At 33.2% G+C, this 21,505-nt stretch overlaps 1 protein-coding gene across 2 annotated transcripts in view; it reads right to left on the bottom strand.

The window, feature by feature from the left end:
- STPG2 (sperm tail PG-rich repeat containing 2) overlaps positions 1 to 21,505 on the bottom strand; it is a 591,266-nt gene that overhangs the window by 320,130 nt on the left and 249,631 nt on the right. For both annotated transcript variants that reach the window (XM_082729100.1, XM_082729101.1), the window contains exon 12: positions 12,846 to 13,005. In XM_082729100.1, the coding sequence (XP_082585226.1) occupies positions 12,846 to 13,005 (160 nt within the window). The remainder of the gene's footprint in view (positions 1 to 12,845; positions 13,006 to 21,505) is intronic.

The raw sequence follows: 21,505 nt of genomic DNA, 5'->3' as shown, positions 1-21,505 counted from the left end.
TACATGGACAGTTCAATTTATGAAAGTGCACTGACATATGAATTAATAATTTATGTACTTTTCTATAATATTTTTAATGTAACAGTTTTTTTATTAGTAGGTAAAGCCATGAGGTTTCATTGTTTCCTGGAAATATAAATTTGTTATTTCCATTATTGCTTTGTAATACATTTATAATAAAAATTACATGATATCCAAAGTGGGTAGAGATGGACACATTGAACCTATGTTGGTATAATTTAGCTTTATGTATAAAAAATAGACTTTTAAAATATATATTTAATATTGTATCATTTCTTAGAATTCTACATTTCATTACATGTCCTCAAAATGAATATCACTCGGTAGTGAAGAAAAAACTGCACATATAATCTTAAGCTCAGAAATGAAAACATTTAACAACATGGGAATAATGTTTTAAAGGAATTGTAATATATTCAGGTAACCAATGCTGACTTTTCAAAGTAAGGTACCAAAAAAATCACTTTTTATCACTTGATATCTATTGCAATTGGAGAGCAATGTCAACTCACTGACACAGTAATGGGTTTCAAAATATTTCAAAAAGAACAAGGAAATTGTTAAGTGTTTTAATTGAAATGCAGTTGTAGGTATAACAAATTGGTTAATATAATCTTTCTGTAAGGCTACCATATAAAACTCTCATAACATAATAAATTCATAGAATTGTATACATTTTATTTAACTTTATATAATAATCCTACATTAAACTATTTTAAAACTTTTAATATATTTTCTACTATAAAAAGAGCTCTTTTTCTGTGTTCCAAGTGTCTGAATTCTAATTTAATTTTAGAACCGTTGTGTAGCATTTCCAAAGAGGACTGGCTCTACAAAAGTAGACATAGCTTGCTTGAAAAGAATATTACAGGGGTCTCCATGCCTCAGATCTGATCTCAGGATCCTGGGATCGAGACCTACACCTTGGGTTCCCTGCTCGGTGGGAAGCCTGCTTCTCCTTCTCTCACTCACCCTGCTTGTGCTCCCTCTCTCACTATGTCTCTTTCTGTCAAATAAATAAACAAAATATCTTTTAAAAAGAGAGAGAGAAAATACATTATATCTAACTGAAACATATTTTCATGTGTTCAACTGTAACATTATCCTACACGGAAACAATTAAACCTAAAGTAAGATACTAGGTTTTCTAATTCATGTGTATAAAATTAACAGTTGTAAAATCATAATTTCTGACTACAAAGATTATAGTAATCACATATAAAAAGTAAAACTACTTCAAGAATATAACAATCTTCAGTTTTGCTATCTCCTTCTATTTCCCTAATTTTCCCTTCTTCTTGTTTGGTTAGTAACAGTTTATGCTTTGATTCTCCTAATTTCTAGGATTATATTCCCTGGCTTTAGAAGAAACATCCTCTCTCCAACAAACACACACATTTCTGCACTTTACACTTTACTACCATTCAACCAGGTCAAGAAAATCTATCTTCCCCCTTCCCATCCCATCTTTCCTTCCTTTCCCCCTAATCCTCTCCCTTTATCCTAATATTAATATCACATTATTTTCAATAAAACTCTTCCATGTTGGAGTGGTATATCAAACTAGCACAACCTGTGCCTGGCATATTTAGATTCTTTTCAACCAACAGTACAGAAACTATGGTGAATATGTAACCAGACCTGAATCTAGAGTAGTAGTTTGGCCAGTGACACAGCTGGGTGTTATTCAGAATTAAAATTACAACAGAATAAAAATCATATTAGCCCTTCCCCCCAATTTCTTTTTTCTTTCTCTCTTAAGATTCACTTCCTCATAGTATATACCAGGGAAGGAAGTATGAAGATTGCCTTATCATTTTTTACATTCCCCACAGCATGGTGGGTCCTTCATCCACTCCCAGGCTAATACTATGGGCTGAGGTCAGGGAGAGGTAACAGGGAGTTACTGTTTAATGATTATAGAGTTTCAATTACACAAGATGAAATGAGTTCTGAGTATGGATTGTGGCAATGGTTGCAGAACACTATGAATGTATTTAATACCACAGAACTGCACATTTAACAATGGTTAAGACAATTGGGGTGACTGGGCAGCACAGTTGGTTAATCCTCAGACTCTTGGTTTCAACTCAGGTCATGATCTCAGAGTTGTGGGATCAAGCCCCACATCTGACTCAGTGCTCCTCATGGAATCTGCTTGAAATTCTCTCTCCCTGTCCCATTCTCCCTCCCACTCATGCTCTTTCTCTCTCTCAAATAAATAAATATATATGTTTTAAAAAGGGTTAATGAAGCACCTGGGTGCATCAGTTGGTTAAGCATCAGAATCTTGGTTTAGATTCAGGTCATGATCTCAGGTTCCTGAGATTGTGCCCTGGGTCAAGCTCCACACTCAGCACAGAGTCTGCTTCTCTCCTGCTGGCCCTCCTCCTGCTCAGGTGCTCTCTCCCTTTAAAATTACTAAATAACTTGGTCTCGGCTGGATTTCTTGTTGAGGGTTGCTGGGGGGAGGGGGTTTGGGAGAAGGGGGTGGGATTATGGACATTGGTGAGGGTATGTGCTTTGGTGAGTGCTGTGAAGTGTGTAAACCTGGTGATTCACAGACCTGTACCCCTGGGGATAAAAATATATGTTTATAAAAAGTCAAAAAAAAAAAAAAAAGAGCACAATGGTTTTAAAAGAATCAAAGTATGCATGAGCAAGGGGTATATGTACCATATACAATCACAATATTTTGTTATTCAACATGTGAAACATGTAAAATAAATCGCTATAGAAATAAAAATAAAATAAAATAAAATAAAATAAATAAAATTACTAAATAAAATCTTAAAAATAAATAAATAAACTTGTTAAAATGGTTAATATGATCAGTTTTATGTTATATGTATTTTACCACACACAAAAAAGAACTTAGAAACCTGTGCATTGACAGAGTTCTGAGCCTTTGGCTCAGGTCATGATCCGGGGTCCTGGAACTGAGTCCCTCGGGCTCGCTGCCCAGTAAGAAGTCTGCTTCTCCCTCTCCTTCTGCTTATGCTCTCTCTCACTCTGCTCTCTGTCTTTCAAATAAACAAATAAAATATTTAAAAAATTAAAAAGTGGAGTTAAATCTCCACTTGGCATCAGTGTCATCCCATTCTTTGCAGCCTTTAACCCTAGAGATTATGCTTCTTTCCTTCTCAAGGACTAGGTTCTTGAGGGCATTCTCTCCTAATAAAACAAGTTTCATCAATAACAAAAATTCAAATAATAATAAAAATCTGATCTGAGGTGAAGACTTCGTGAGTCAAGGATTTTTGTTGTGAGGTTTTGTTTTGAGGTGTTTTGTTTTGTTTTATGAGGGGGTTGTGGTTGGTTTGATTTTTTAATACAAAGAGAACTGTCTTTGCAACCTCTTTATCTGTTCTTTCCGCTTCCTCAAAATCTTAACATGGTGAAAAGTGTAACAGATTAGTAACAATCAGTACTAAAAGGCACAATTATGTACTTTTTGGCTAAGTTCTTCATATATCGTTAAGTCTTTCTCCCTTAATCATAAGAAAGTTTGATACTTGTTGCCTCAAAACATAACTGCATTTGAACCAAGACAATTTCTGAGTTTTATTGATTTCTTTGGCACATTCTTCTTCTTTTTTTTTTTTTAAGATTTATTTATTTATTTGACAGAGAGAGATTACAAGTAGGCAGAGAGGCAGGCAGAGAGAGAGAGGAGGAAGCAGGCTCCCTGCTGAGCAGAGAGCCCGATGCGGGACTCGATCCCAGGACCCTGAGATCATGACCTGAGCCGAAGGCAGCGGCTTAACCCACTGAGCCACCCAGGCGCCCTCTTTGGCACATTCTTAAATAACATAGTATATGAGCTAATTCACGTTAAAGAAACATGCACTGTATGGGGCGACTCAGTGGGTTACTGGGTGACTCAGTGGGTTAAGCCTCTGCCTTCAGCTCAGGTCATGATCTCAGGGTCTGGGATCGAGCCCCACGTCAGGCTCTCTGCTCAGCGGGGGCCTACTTCCCCTTCCCCCTTTGCCTGCCTCTCTGCCTACCTGTGATCTCTGTCAAATAAATAAATAAAATCTTTAAAAAAAAAAAAGAAAGAAAGAAAGAAACATGCACTGTAGTAGAAAATGCTATGATTTTTCATTATCAAATTATATTCCACTGACTTCTGTGTATTATGTCAAATTGTCTAACATTAGCAGTCATTTTATTTCCAATGTCTTTCTATAATATAGATATTACTGTACTTAGCTTTTTATTTTTTCCATTGATTTAATTTGAAGAAAATAATGTAATTCAAATGTTTGCCAATCTTGGACTTTCACTCTCAAATAACATCAATTCATCCATTTACCAATAAATTTATATGTGATTTTGCAAAAAATTATGACACAGGGGACACTAATAATTGATTTTTATTATAATTATCTGTGGACATTTTTTCCCTTGCTAGATATAAGATATTTAAGGATAAGGATTGAGTAGTACTCCTTTATTCATAGCAATGCCTGAAACATAGGATGTGCTCAAAATTTATTTTTTATAAAGAATGAATGAATGAACAAAAAATGAAACATTTCAGTCTTATTCCTGTTTACTATTTTCTATCTGTATTAATATAAGCAAATTTTTTCTTTTTAATTACCTAACTTTCTATTTTCTCCCTTTTAAAGACAGTGATCATTACCTCATAAGATGGTTGTAATGATCCAGAAATATATGTAAAATGTTTTGAAAACTATAAACTTTCATTCAAATAAAACTCACCATTTTTAATCATTAATTTATCTAAATTGAGCAATTTTCCTTTGTGTGGCAATTATTTACCCAACTCTAACATTCTCTCTTACCTTCTTACATGATATCAGAACATGGATCATCTTATTACATTACTTTATCAAACATTTCTTAGTTTAATATTACTGTTAAAAGCCTTTCTAGTCCTGGACTTAACCTTACTCTTGATTCAACTTCAATTGTAGGCCTGAACACATCTCCAACTTAATAAATTGCATAGAATATCAACTTCTTATTCTTGGACCACATGACCGTTGAGAGCTATTCTGAAGCCTTGTCTTGCCCACCAGTCCGATTATTCCATATTTTTACTTAGCACTAACTTTATCTGCCTTCATTTGTCTTTCTCTGCTTAGAAATTGTTCTGATTATCTACTGCTACATAAAAATCTACCTCCCAATACCAGTGGCTTCAAATAAAAATAATGATTTATTTTGCTCAAAAGTCTGTACTTTAGGCATGACTCAGAAGAGAAGGTTTATCTCAGCAGTACAGGGTGTCAGCTGGGGCAGCCTGACTAAGTACTAAAGGTTCTGCTTCCACTTCCACTTACTTACAAGGCTGGCTAGTCCTTACAGGATGTTGGTTGGGAGCTAGGCCTGGGAGCCTCATTTCCTCTTCACGGACCTCTGCCTGGCTGCTTGGTTTGTGCACTGGTAGGATGGCTAGTTTCAAAAGTAGGTATTCAGAGAGGACCATCCAGAAGTGCATGAAGTTTCTACAATTTAGCCTCAAAAGTCACATAGCAACTCTTTTGCCACACTCTACAGAAGCAACACCAAAGGGCCACCAGGGAACTAGAAATAAACTCTAGCACTCAATGACAGCAGTGTCAATTCTGAACTGTGTGAAGAACATATAGCATGAAATATATAATGGCAAAAACTTTGGAAAACACAATCTTCTATAGTCCATTCTCTTGCCACATTTCATATCTCCCATATATAAAATACAAGCCACCCTACTGTGAGAACTCCCAAATTTCACCCCATTGTGGCATTAATTTGAAGTTCAGAATCTTGTCATCGAATTCTGGTTCAGATGGTATCAGACTCCTCTGACTTAGTTCCTCTGTACAACTCTTTGAACACCATTCTTCTCTTCTTTTTTTTTTTTTAAAGATTTTATTTATTTATTTGACAGACAGAGATTACAAGTAGGCAAAGAGGCATTCAGAGAGAGGAGGAAGTAGGCTCCCTGCTGAGCAGAGAGCCTGATGCGGGGCTCGATCCCAGGACACTGGGATCATGACCTGAGCCGAAAGCAGAGGCTTTAACCCACTGAGCCACCCAGGCGCCCCAAACACCATTCTTCTCAACCTAAAGGCCTTGAACTAAAGAGACAGTTTACTGCCCCACAGATATTCTATAGACTAATGGTAGAACAGACTAAGATAAAGGCTAACAACACAGCTATTCAAAAGGAGAAAGAGAAAGACAGGAAGAACAGAGCAATCAGAGTCTCAGGGCATTTCAAATCCACCAGAGTACATGTTGCCAGTTCCGGGATTAGGATCCAGTCCTAATTACTTGGGAGTTGCTCTAATATGTTTCATGACTCCATTTTGGGGGTTTCTGGTTCTGTTCTCTTAAGTCATTTTTTTTTCCATGAAAAGAGCCTGTGTTTGCAACTAGGTGGTTTTTCAGCCAATTTCCTACCTATAGAAATTGGAAAGTCCAAAGGCCTCCTTTTATTTTATATACTGCATCTATCCCTCTTAGTTCCAGGCTAATGTAATTATTTTTTAAATGTGTGGCCTCTTTGCTTTATCAATTTATAATTCACTCCATTATATAAAGTTATACCCACAAAATGTTTGAGATAAGCTCTCCTCTATATAATGTCTATATAAAATACATATATCATCAATTATTCTTTATACCTTTATAACATTTTCTACTTTCAGGCCATAACTCTACATCAAACTTTGATTCTATTATCCTTTATATTCTAAATACTGTGTACCAGTTCTTTCCTACCCGTGCCCCTGCATACTTATTCTCTCCTTCTCAAATGAAGTTTTTCCCATAGTCTTCAAGATTCTTTAGTATTCAAAAAGTGAATAACTCCAAAAACTCAATGTACTATGCATAAGGTAATTTTGCCTACAATATATGAATATATATGCATAAGATAATTTTGCTTACAATATATATATGAATGTATATTAATAAATATGAAGGGCACCTGGGCGGCTCCATCAGCTAAACCTCTGCCTTCAGCTCAAGTCAGGATCTCAGGGTCCTGGGACTGAGCCCCAAGGCGGGCTCCCTGCTCAGCAATCTCTCTCGCTCATAAATAAATACATAAATAAGGTCACTTGCAAACTATGTATAAATAATAATTTATTTGAAATGTATATAAAGTGCCCAATGAAACAAAATTGAGATTGAAAATAATAAAATTAGTTCATTTTCAATAATAACATTTCCATCATTTTCTTGAGGCAGGGAGGGGCAGAGGGACAGGGAGAGAAAGAATCGCAAGCAGACCCCATGCTCAGCATGGAACCCAACTCACGTCAGTCAACTGAATGAACCACCCATCCAATATTTTTTAAAAGATACAGAATCAACAAATCCTCAAAACTGATCTTATCTATTTTTGCGTATACTCAGAATTATCTTGCATTTTAACATCTCAAAAGCATTTCTGTAAGCTATAGAAAAGCAACAACAAAAATTATGTATTTACTGCACTAGATTAACAGTACCTAGCAAAAGGGATAAACTGCATTTTAATGAACTCTATAGCATTTCTGAGGCTATCATATTATAAGCCACTGAGAAAATAGAATAAATAATTAGTTTTTACACTACACTGACTTTTATGTCAAAGGTATTACTTATGTTTATTGAAAAGGTGAACAAAACTACCTGCATGGTATATGTTCAATTAACTTCCAAGATAAAATATATTTGTTTCCTGAAATAAATTCCTGTGGGAATGTGATGCAGAAATCACAATGTTATTTTCATGAAAAATGATCTATACTTTCAACATAAAGTAAGTCTCAATACCTTTTATGTTCGGCCTTCAAATATTGTCTTACATGCCACACACGGTGTGGAATCTTCCATTCATTTAAAAATAAAAATCATGCTTTAAGCTTCAATTGTTTTTCTTCATTTAAAAACTTTAAATAAGTTTTATTTACTATAAAGCAATGTACATTCATTTAGAGGAAACAAAAGCAAAACAAAATCTTTAACAAACTGAAGGAGGTTACTTACATATTATTTTTCAGTGAGGCCTCTCTGATACCATTCTTTGAAACTAGGGACATGTGGGTGGCTCAGTGGGTTAAGAGTCTGCCTTCGGCTCAGGTCATGATCTCGGGTTCCTGGGATTGAGCGCCACATCGGGCTCTCTGCTCGGCAGGGAGCCTGCTTCCCCCCTCTCTGTGCCTGCCTCTCTGCCTACTTGTGATCTCTTGCTCTGTCAAATAAATAAATAAACAAAATCTTAAAAAAAAAAATACTTTGAAACTATACTCAACCCATTCTGAACTCCATCTTCCTTCTCTCTCTCATCTTTCTTCATAGCATTTATAACCACCTGGTATTCATTCTTTTTTCTTTCTTCTTTTCTCTCTTTGTTTATTTTTTCTTTGCTTTCATCTATCAATCTATTGATCTATTTCTTCTATTCTATTAAATGTCTCCTATACCTCAAATTAAGCTCTATGAAACAATAATGTTTATATTTTGTTCAAGGCCCTGGAATAGTGGTGAATACAAAGAAGACTGAATGCATATTTATTAAATGACCCTCAGTGCATATTTGTGAAATGATTAATCAAATAAATCTTATCTTATTACCAGGTTTAAATATATATACCATGTTTAAAATTTTCATAGGACTCCATCCATTTGATGTATGAGAATTAACTAAACCCCATTCTTCTTTCATTTAGTACATTTTTAAACTTTCATTACTAGTGTTCTTTGGTGAACTTCCTTGATACTTAAATTTGGAGTATACCATTAATTATTTCCCTAGGGTAATCCCAAAAATTGGATTTTGGGGTTAAATGGCATATATATTTGAACATTCTGCCAGCCTGCCCTTGAGAATCACTGATCTCAACTTATACTTCCACCACATTGTATGAGACCCCCCAGTTCTCTACACTCAATATTTTCATTCATTTTCTTTATAAATTTGCTGAGAATTTCCCTCCTCTAAATGTCCAAAAACAGGTCAATATAAGCAATAAAGAAATGTTTAAGACCTTTTCCACTTAGCTAAAATTTTACTTAACCTGAGCTGGATCAATCACAAAATCATTTACATACTTATGAATTAAAACTTGATGCAATAAGAGTAGATTCCTTTATAATGTGATGCACCTCATTTAATAATCTCTTCATTAAATTTTTCTAATGTGTTTTCATTGGTTATACAACATTTAATGGTCTAACCTATACTGATTGCAAATATACTATTTCCCTCCTTAATTTAGACTAAAGAAAATGAATTTTACATTTATATTTATACTATTCATTTATGAATAAAACAAAATTATTTCTATGATGTTAGTAAAAGTTCTAAAACAATTTGAAATAACTATATCAATATAAATGTTGAGTGACTGAATGAATGCTCCATAAATTGATAAATCCCATAGAACTATTACCCGTTTATCAACCAAACTCGTAACTCATAATTTATCATTTGCAACCTCATTTCTTAACACTTACATAACTACAAATGTAAAATATCCAGTAATCAATTTTAATTTGCCAATTATTCTATTTATGGGTAGAAAGATAACAATATACATGTTAAGTTCTATAAGGCAAAATACTGAATTTTTAGTAATATTATGACTCGAGGAATGAACATGCCTACCATGCTCTATAAATTGATTCCATTTTACAGTTTCATTTATGTGTATATGTATATACACACATAACACACAAAATAATTTTATCTGATTTATAAAATATTTGATGTATAACTGAAAAAGGTCCTTCCCATTAGTATTAAGGTAAAATAAAATTACCAATGTTTAAATGACAATAGGATTAAAAAATATTTTTTAAAGTTTTTATTTAAATTCAAGTTATTAACATTCAATGTTAATTAACTAGCTTTAGGTGTACCATTTAGTGACTTAACCACACACATCTCCTGTGCTCGTCATGATAGGTGCACTCCTTAATCCTCATCACCTATTTAATCCATCCCCATGCAAACCTCATTTCTTAATCTTCTCTCTGGTAACCAACAATTTGTTTTCTATAGTTAAGAGTCTGTCTCTTGGTTTGCATGTGTCTTTTTTTGCCCCCTATGATAATTTGTTTCTTAAACTCCACATATGAGTGAAATCATATGGTATTTGCCTTTCTCTAACTGGCTCATTTCACTTTGCATAATACTATCTCCATACACACCCATTGCAAATGGCAAGATTTTGTTCTTTTTTATAGCTAATATTCCACTGTATGTAAGTATTATATAGAAATAGAGATAGAGATCATAGATAGATGATACAGAGATAAGAGATAGAGAGAGATAGAGATAGAGATAGAGATATATCACAGCTTCTATATCCATTTATCAGTCAATGGACATTTGCGCTCTCTCCATAATTTGGCATTGCAGATAACATTGCTATAAACATTGGGGTGTATGTATACCTTCAAATTAGCATTTTTGTATTCTTTGGGTAAATACCTGGTAATGCAATTGCTGGATTATAAGGTAATTCTGTTTTTGACTTTTTGTAGAACTTCCGTACTATTTTCCAGAGTGGCTGCATCAGTCTGCATACCCACTAATAATATAAGAGGGTTCCCCTTTCTCCACATCCTCATCAACATCTGTTGTTTCTTGAAAAAAACACTTCTCTCTTAATTGAATTCTAAGATATGATATGAAAGGATATTATTCATAGGATAAAAATTGATACAAAGCATATAACCAACAGAACTACTATCCCTGTATCTTTTGATTATATGCCAATGATTTTTTTTTTAAATCACAAGACTTATCATATTAAGATAGATGGTATTCCCAGCAAAAGTTAGATGGTATTAAGAATTATAAACAGAAATGGGCTATTCTCATTTTAGAACAGACCATATTACTATGCATAAACTAAAAAGAATCAAGAATTCTTTGTTATACTCATTAATAAAAAACCTAGCTTAAGTAAAAATCAATTAAAAATGAGGAATCTATTTAGAGAGTTGATAATACCACACTTGAATATCTTTTCCTTGATTGGATCAGTGTAAGAGAATTAGGACAAATGGATGTTAATTTTCAATTACCAGAATGAAGCACAGATCTTAATTGAATTGGCCCTGGTCACCTACTAAATCTATATTCAAGACATGTTTTCAAGATGGTATATCTTAAATAGTAGATTAATTTTAAAAATATGAACAATTCTAATTACTATAATATCTGCACATGTCAGATGAAATCAAATTTTATACATCATAGTATCAGGTAGTACCTTCAAATATCAATTTTTTTCTGATAAAATTTTATACTTCTAAGGAGCTTCAGAGCTTCTGAAAATGACTTTGAAATATGGTCTTGTTAATCTTTAGTATTCTCAAGAGAGCCAAGTGGGTGGCAAATATTTTCTGAATTTTGTAAAATAGAAACTAATATAACCATTAGTGAATTTACTTGCCCTATGTCAAATCCTGAAACAATGAAAAGTCGCAGTGCCAATCCTGTCACCTAACTGAAACTCCTATACCTTCCAACTACAACAATTTTTATGGAACAGAGCAGTAAAGGCAGAGAGAAAAAAAATAATCTTCAGAAAATATGAAGTTCATCATAATTTATTTCAAGAGACCCTTAAGTGGGTATTTATTTATTATTTGATTGTGCTTGGTGATGGTGAACATAGTAATATCAGAACTTGAAAGAATTAATTTCCCTGCACCACTTCTGCATAACAAAGCTAAAACCTGACAAAATCAGCAATGGTACAGTAACTCAAGAGAAGAAAAAGAAAATTTTAAAAAGTTAAATTTTGGTGTTTAACAGACCTTTAACTGGGCAATATACTTGATTATTGAAAGACAATGAGAAACAAAGTAAGCCTCTATGGATCACAGGCTCTCTGAGTATTCTCATTTGCTGACATGTTTTTTCATCAGAAACCCTTGGATTAGTTTCTCCATTTTGTTTCATTTTTTTCTTTTAATACTCTCATAAAGAGCCATTACAACAGTTTGGTTGTTTGGTGGAAATATATTTCAAAATTATTGTTGAAACTATTGTTCCTATTTTCTATCTAGTTTTCCTGTGTGAAATAATACAGTTAACTGATTTAACTTCATTACCAAGGAAAGTTAATGCATTCATTTTTAGTCTAAGAATAGTATTACTAGCAGCTGAACTAATCCCAATTTTAAAAATCAAAATTGTTTTTGGAATTCTATTTCCCCCAAAAAATGTTTATTTTTTTCTTACATGGATGTTTTCTTGATTGTTGAGAAAAATTAAAATAATGCCATGAGAATAACATAGTATATGTATTGAATATGACTTTACAAATCATAGGTTGATTGCCTTTCTCCTCTAACAATTCTAGCATATTAAGAATTTTGGGTTTTTCCCTAATAGAAAATGACTTTACTAACTTTAAGTTAAAACTCATAAGATGGTCTTTGGTAAAATTGAGAGTCATAAAACTCCAAACAAATCTTACAGTTGAAAAAAGAATCTAAAATCTTTCAGGGAATAAGCAGATATCTTTTTTAAAATTTTTTATTTATTTTCAGCATAACAGTATTCATTATTTTTGCACCACACCCAGCGCTCTATGCAATCCGTGCCCTCTATAATACCCACCACCTGGTACCCCGACCTCCCACCCCCTGCCCCTTCAAAACCCTCAGATTGTTTTCCAGAGTCTATAGTCTCTCATGGTTCACCTTCCCTTTGGAAGCAGATATCTTTTTTATCCTATATATTTAAAAGAGACATGGCAAATATAAAGGTATGTTTATAATTGTCTATTTTTACATGGAAACCTTAGTTTTGTTTTGTTTTTTCTCAAAGCTTTAAAATAACAGTCTGTACTTACCTGGCCCATCAGTCCTTTTCTGCAGGCACCGTGGAGTTGTGCTAAGAAAGGAGGCATGTTTCAGTTTAGCCACAAAAGTACGAGGTGGCATGTATTTATGTTGAACTTGGGACATTTCATATGATTTTTGAACATCATAGCTGCCAGGTGCTGGAATATCCTGAAAGAATTCCAATGGATGAGCATTAACATGTCTTACGTAGAAAATACATAAAACCATGTAGCACAGATGTTCACACTAAGCAATGGCATAAATGGAAAAATGTGAAAATTCTCTTAATTAATTAAAAAAAATTAAAAGACTATTCTTAAATTTATACCCTTCTGATAAGACTGTAAATTTGCTTGTCAAAACTTAAGGTAAAATAAACAGAATTATGAAATTATGAAATTTAGGACCATATTCTTTAAAAAAAAACTTTCATATTATAGATCAAACTTTCATTTTCAAATGTTATAATGAAAATCAAATTTCATACAGGGATGAAAATGATTATTTTCATAAGAAGCAATACTATCACTACTATACTGTTCTATGTGAGCACACTTTACTCATTCTAAAAATGAGACTGCTTATTTCATTTTTAATAGATTCCAATTAAGTTGAAAGCCTTCCCCTTTTATCATTTATAGTTGTTTATATGCTCTACAGTTATATTAACATTTTTAATCAACATAAGTCACATGGAAATTAATAACTATAATAATAATTCTAAACTCAATTAAATATAAAATATCATATATTTGTTGCACAATTAATGCTTATAAACTATTAACTCATTATTTCAATGAAAAACTTTTTAACTCATTTTCCTTAAATTATTTTAAAATATGACATATTCTATGTAATGTATCTATTCATCTCTATTATGTATAAAAAAACAACTTCTCGAGTTTCAGTGTTTTTCCAGTAGGCAGGACACTTACATGGCTAATGGTGTAGACTCCAGCTCTAGACTTGGGTTTCAAATATCTGCTCCTTAATTTTTTAGGGACCTTAGGCAAGCCACTTAAACTGTGGGATTCTTACTTTCCTCATTTGTAAGTGGAGAAAATAAGAGTATTTATATCATATGTCATAAGGGTTGTTATGAGAAATAAATGAGTTAAAACAGTAAAATACTTACATTGGTACCTAATTCCATAAAAGCAATAGATAATCTTACTATTCTACAAAAGTTAATTTCAATAATAAACAATGAAATTCAGGGTTTGGGCTAATGGGGAAGTATTTTAATGTTTCAAGTAAGTCAAATTTGGATACTGAAAAATCATACTTTTAAAGTCCATCGAGAAGCCATACTTTATAAAACATACTTTCTCTTGTTTCTCATGCATTTATTTCCTTCAAGCATATGCCAACCACATTATCTTCTATTTCCAAACAATCATTAAATATGGTATGTATATTGGGGAGGAAATTCTTATATGAAAACCCACATTTCTGCTTTAAGTTCCATGTCAAAGAGCAAATACCACACTCTGTAAGTCAACTAAAATATGTCAGCAGTTGTTTGCTTGCCAGCATCAACAGAATATTTAGTAAGGGTAGGCTGAAGATAAACAATACCAGTAGTAGCTCCAAAGATGACTTCTGGATCTTTTGGGGCTGCTTCTGTGGTGTGTGAAGGCAAAGTGGGAGAGAGTGCCAAAGCACAAAGAAATCTTGCATGCACACAATAGACTCAGAGTGTTTAGGGAAGTTTTGCAAAGCTCTTGATTGTACCTACTATATATTTTAATTTTCTCATCTGAAGCTATCATGGTTATGGCTTCTGTAACACCCTGCCTGGCATCACCACCCATTCCTTTTCCAGTCTCTAGCCTGTATATGATTGATGGCTTTGGCTGCTGCCAATTCTCATTTTATCTAAGAGACTGATATTTCAAGTCAATTTCCTAGACAAATTGTTACTAAGACAAATCTGGAACACTGTTTAAGAGCAATAATTTAAACAATACCTACAGATGGTACTCTAAACACCATTTCAGGAAAAAACAGTATATAGGAAAAAAAAGTATGTAGAGGTAAGATCATCAGATCTCTGTGGGGGATCCTTTATAGACATCACAGAAAATAAGAAAGGCACACAGGCACACGATGAGTGGATATGACAGACATTTCTCATGCTTTTTTTTTTTTTTTTTAATCTAGTTATTTGTTTCCCTTGCCTTTGTTTAAAAAATTTCACATACTTTGCAGCAGATATGAGTCCTGGCACAAAAAACTAAAAATGACTGATTCACATCCTCCTGGTTTAGTTTTTTAGCTAGAACATGAATCTAGGTCATAGGCTTAAATGACAGCCTTTGAACTGGTAGCCAGTTTTTCAAAGAAACACAGAGCATTAAAAATTCCTTACTTTTGAGGGGCTGGCAGTGCTAGAAGCCATGTCCAGCTTCCAGGGGCAACAAGAGCAAGTAGAAACTGAGGGAAAAATGTGCTAAAATGCCTGATGAAATAAAAGCTATGCCTCAACGCAAATTAAAGGTAAATCTAAGGTATCCTGATTTCACCTGGAAAATCCAGGCCCTATCAAAAAATGACATAATCATAGAATTAAAATAATTGATATATGTAAAAGTATTAGACTGGTATCTGACACATAATAAGCACTAGTGTTTCCTTCTACTGCCATCATTGTTGTTATTAGCATTATTAATTCTATTAGGTGTGAAACTATGTGTAATCCTGAGATATCTTCCTTGCCTGGAGAGATGTCAACTGGCTATTTAAAAGAAAAGCTTCTAGTATTTTAAGCCCTAAACAAACAACAATGAAAAGTGGTTAAGTTGTTGGGAATCACATAAAGACAGTATCCCAGGCAGTTTAAAAAAAAAATCACTGGTTTCAACCAACCTCAAAGGAAAACACATCACCCCGTTTATGTTTTAGAAAAACCATTTCACATACTTTGTGATTTTATTCAATTCTGTCAACCAAGTTGAAGGCCCTACAAAATTTCCCATGCCCAAATACAAGCCTCTTCAAGAAACTTAAACTTGAACGAGGTAGGAAGCTAAAGAGTAAAGCTGAATACTTTGAAGGGTGGAACTTGAAGGAAGAAATTAAACAGACCCTCAGGCCTTCAACCCCAAACTCAAAAGAGTGACTCAGAGCCACAAAGGCAGAGTAGAATCTTAATCTTATGGTACTTATCAGGTAAATTATCACTAGAAGGATGAGCCCAAAGCAATACACAACAGATCTGACAGCATTTTATATAAGTAAATGTTAGAAAGCATAATATAATAAAGACCACTAACTATGCTTTGGCTAAAATAAATTTTCATTACATTTTTTGCATAAATTGTTCTGGATGTTATTTCATGCCTAAGTATATTCCAGTCTAAAATTTCATTTTAAAATCCCAAATATATAATTATTAAAAAAAATCACTGGAATTTCTTTTATAGTGAAGCTTATCAATTAAGAAGACTTCAATGAAACTTTCAATCAAAGCTTTGAATCAAAATCTTTAGTCAAATATATATACATATTTATATATATTTGACTAAAGATTTTGATATAGATATATAGATATATATAGTAAAAAAAATTACAGGCCATAAGTGTAGTGAAATTTTTCTGAATGTGCTAAAAACTTTGATTAAAGGAATTTATACAATGGAATATTACTCAGGCATCAAAAAGAATGAAATCTTGCCATCCAACAATGTGGATAGAACTAGAGGATATTATGTAAGTGAAATAAATCAGTCAAAGAAAGACAAATACCATATGATTTCACTCATATATGGAATTTAAGAAACAAAGCAAATAAACATGGGGAGGGGGTAAAAATAAAATTAGAAGAAATTGAGAGGGAAGCAAACCATAAGAGATTGAACTATAGAAAACAAACTGAGGGTTGCTGGAGGGGAGATGGGTGGGGGGATGGGGTAACTGGGTAATGGGCTTTGAGGAGGGCACTTGATGTAAGGAGCACTTAGTATTATATGCAACTGATGAATCACTAAATTCTACCTCTGAAACTAATAAAAATAAGATAAAAATAAAACTTTAAAAAAAACAAAACAAGCAATTTACCAATATGCTTATCCAAGTTGCTTAATTTCAGATTTATAGAGAAGAAAGGCATTTCAGATGATGATCAAATTATCTGCCTGTCACAAATTATAATTATGAACATGTAGAGTTACCCTTGCCATTTTTCAGCTTTCTTAACATTCATCATCTTGAACACATACACTTTTAAATATTTAACTTAGGAAGGAATAAGTGTTATTTTAGAACAAAAATATTTTACTACAAATATAAAATTAAACTGTTAATTATAAGTGATAGGCAAAAATAGAAAATACTAATTTTATTGCCCATAATCTCCTGACACACTAGAGAAGACTTTTACCCTACCACTGTTTTATAAAAGGAACTAAAAATGTCAGCTATACCACGATACTTCAAGATTCAGTAAAGAATAATAAAAAGTGCTGGCAATAAGTAGACAATAAAACCATTGATTTCACCTAATTTCTCTATCATACAATTCATACCTGAATCACAAATTTCTAGTTATTTGCTGACATCTTCGTTTCATTATCCTCAGACTGCCTTAAAATAAAACCCCTTTATCTTTCCTTCCCCAACTACCTCACCTACCTACAATAATTCCTTATTTAACCAGCTCTGAAAATAGAAAGCTCCATTTTTTCTTCACCTTCCTCTCCCATATCTAAAAATCATTAGTTATATTTATTGTAACTTCTCTCACTTTATCCCTTTCTTGTCTTAACTACCAAAACAATCCTGCTATGGGCCCTAAAATATACCTGACAACTGTATTATCTCTTTAAACTTTAGGTCTTCAATCTTAAACCATCAGCATCACAGTGGCAAAGAAGTTATACAAAAGCACGACCAACTTCTGCTGGAAAAGTATATTGGTTCCTGAGTACTATGGAAAAAATTTTCAGAATATTCTCTTTGGCACTAAAATTCTTTTTAAATTTGGAAGTAAGGGCACCTAGGTGGCTCAGTTGGTTAAGCGACAGTCTTCAACTCAGTTCATGATCCTGGAGTCCCAGGATCAAGTCCCACATCAGGCTCCCAGCTCCATGGGGAGTCTCCTTCTCCCTCTGACGTTCTCCCCTCTCATGCTCTCTCTCACTCTCTCTCTCAAATGGATGAATAAAATATTTTAAAAGATAAAATAAAATAAATAAATTTGGAGGCAAACTTAACAATTATAAAACCCAGTTCAAGCAGAGCCTCTTCTTCCATTCTTGATCACCGTAGCTACAAATGATATCCTTCACTTTTCAATTCTTCTGTTACCTATTGTATAAATACAATTACTTGTATAAATACAGAAACATATGTATACGTATATTTATTTGTACAGACGCATAAACATATAAATAGCTCATTAAACAAATATATTTATTTGAATATTTATTTCTTTCTTCATCAATATAAGAGCAGGGAGAGGATTTATAGCTCTCTGATGTTTCCTCAGATAAGATTTTATTTGCCTTCTGTATTTGCAGGCAAATTTTTCTTTTATTCCCTCAGTGAAAGAAAGTGGACATTAAGAATGCAGGAGCATAGGAGCTCCACAATAGCATTGGACATGTAGGCCCTTCCATGCTTTCTCTTGCACCGTTCTTATATTGTAGCCCCCATTATTCTGCTCCCAAAATATGCACCATAGCTCTCGCCATAACATTCTCATTTCAGAAATGGAGGGAAAAAACAAAAGGCCAAAAAAAATGTGTATAACTGAACAACCTTCTCTGAAGAACTTTCCCAATCTGATGACTTTTACTTCCTTTTCATTAATTAAAACTATTCAAATAACTACCCTATCACTATAAAGCAACCTGAAAAAAGTAGTCTTTTTAGCTGGGTACATTGTTCTTCAAATAAAATTGGGTTCTGTTAGTAAAGAAGAAAAAGAGGCTAGATAGGGCATTCGTAACTAATCATCTCAGTCATAACTTTTCTCTGCCTTTGAAGGTTATAAAATTGTAAAATAATTAACTCACTTCTAGTATATTATCCCGGATATTAGACTATCTCTCTCAAAAGTTATTTTGACCGAAGATTTATGGGCTTTGTTCTCTAACTCTTGCTGAACCTCTGGGTCTCAACTTTCCCTCAATCCATTAGTTCTATCAGGTTTCCAGTGATACACTTTCATAACATACCACTCTCGGTTTTGCAGTCATAGTTATACTTGCAATTAAATAAGTCTTCAATTATTGTTTAATATCATCATCCCCATAGGTATGTGCAGTTCTTGAAGGCTAAGAAAGTATTATTTCAACTGATCACTGATCTTCAGTGATGACAAGTGCATTCCACACAGTAAGTGATCAATGAATATTTTTTTAAAGATTTTATTTATTTGAGAGAGAGAGAGAGAGCACGAGCAGAGGGGAGGGGCATAGGGAGAGGAGAAGCAGACTCTCCACTAAGCAGGGAGCCCAATGTAGGGCTTGAATCCTAGACCCTGGAATCATGACCTGAATTGAAGGCACATGCTTAGCCAACTAAGACACCCAAGAGCCCCATCAATGAATATTTCTTAATCAAAGAGTAAATATATGAGCTAATGAAAGAGTGAATAAATCTATCACTATCTGTCTGCCTTGAAGACTCCCCTCCCATATTTGGTCTTATCACTGAGCTTCCCCATAACAGTAGGGCTGACACAATGACTTGGAAGCATTTTCAACGCCCTTAGTGCTTAAATTTATCTCACATATAAGCAGTCCTGTATTAAATGTGTGCTGGGTAAAGACCGTTCAAGTACTGTTTTCCCTAAAGATGTTCCATTTCTTATAAAAATAGGTATAATTTGTAATCCCAGCAATGATGTAGAAGTATGGATATGTCCATTCATACTGATCAAGGACTAAAATAAAATCGTTAGGTAGTTAAATTTGATTAATATTTTATGATGCATTTCCTTCTCTTTGCTATAAAAAAAGAAGACTTTTACTTTTGATGCTTGAGCTTTTCATGACTACCTTTGACATTGGTTTTATAGAAAAAAATGTATATCTCAGCAGATTAGACCCATGAACAGAAATGGTCTGGGTAACCTTTCTTTTCCTGTAAATGCTGATTATACTAAGGTAGGAAAAAAAAAAGTGAGATTATTGCCAGTTATAATAGCTCTAATTGATATGATATCATTTCTTTAGAGTTTTATCAACTCAATACAAATCCAGAAGTTAATTCTGTAAGTTGAATGTGAAAAGAAAGAAAATTAATTTAAGTGATTTTTTAAAAAGAACACAATTATTCCTGGACCCAGCTGAACATATTTGGATAAGGCACTAAAAATTATCTTGATAAGCTTAGAAAACTTAAAAGATGTAAATTTTGAGTGTGATTTTTGAGGGATATGTGAACATGAACAGCAGTGTTGCAAAATTTTTGTTAGCCCTAGAGAAAGGTCTACAAGTAAAATTCTAATCAATTTGTTATGTTCAAACTTTAGGAAATCAAATGACTCCTAGTGTCATCTATTATGTTCAGTATGGCAAGAATTATCCCTTACATAAAAAGAAGGATCATCTTAAGGTAGTACTCCTGAAATACCACAAAACTCGAAGTCAGAATTGCTGGGTTATATTCACAGCCTTGTTTTTAGTAGGCCTTGAAGAACCTTACTTACTCATCTAACTCCCTCTCAAAATGATGTATGCTGAAGGTCATGTTCAGAAATATTTAGTGGGTCTCTATGCAGGAGACATCTTTCTCCCTATGAGATTGACAGTGAGATGAATCATAGAACTATTCCTATTTGGAAGTGGCATCTCCAACAGTAAGTTTTAAGAGAAGGAAGAATGATCCAGGCTTTCTTTCTGTAAGCTATGAACATCCTAGCATCCCATTACCTACATTAAAAAGTAATTACGATTAAAAAAAATCCATAAGAAATTTAAGGTTCAAATATGAAGCAATAAAAAGAGTGGTACAATTTTAAATAATTGGTAGAGTATAAGAAAATAAATTATTTGATTTTAAAAAGTAATTATGATTATATGTAGACAGAGAAGAGTAGAGGAGACGACAGAGAGGAATAAACTACGAAAAGGAGAGGCGAGAAAGCAAGATAATTATGACAAAGGAGGTATGCAATGACAGAAACTGAACATTGTCTACACAGAGAGATAAAGAACTCTAGCAATGTCATCCATACACAAAAATAACTGTTTTCCATGCTATAGCACATAGTTTATAGATCTAAATAGCAAAAGGTAAACTGTATATTCCAAATGAAGGAAACCAAATTATTCTCCCCTGATGTTCATATAAATACCTTTTCTGATGAATGAAATATATTCTAAAGACACCATCTCATTCCATAATTATCAAGTTAGTTTATACTTCTTGTCAAATTTAATAGCACATTTTTTAGTGACACTAAATATTTCTTGATTGAAAAGATAAAGAAACAAAACAAGCAGAATAAAATATTAGATGAAAAGCTTCAATGATCCTATCACTGTTTCCAAAGGTCATATATATATAAATGGTTATAGCCATCTAAAAACATCTAAAATATCTTAAACTTCATGGGGAATCAAGAAAATAATCATCTAAAATAATGCTAATATCCTTACATTTTCCTTTCTTTTCTTTTGAAAAATTTGGTATATTGTTTCCCTATACTATAAACAAA

Source organism: Mustela nivalis (assembly GCF_964662115.1).
Source record: "Mustela nivalis genome assembly, chromosome: 4".
Taxonomy (NCBI): Eukaryota; Metazoa; Chordata; class Mammalia; order Carnivora; family Mustelidae; genus Mustela; species Mustela nivalis.
Note: the sequence above shows the minus strand (reverse complement) of the source record. Positions and strands in the feature narration are given on the sequence as shown.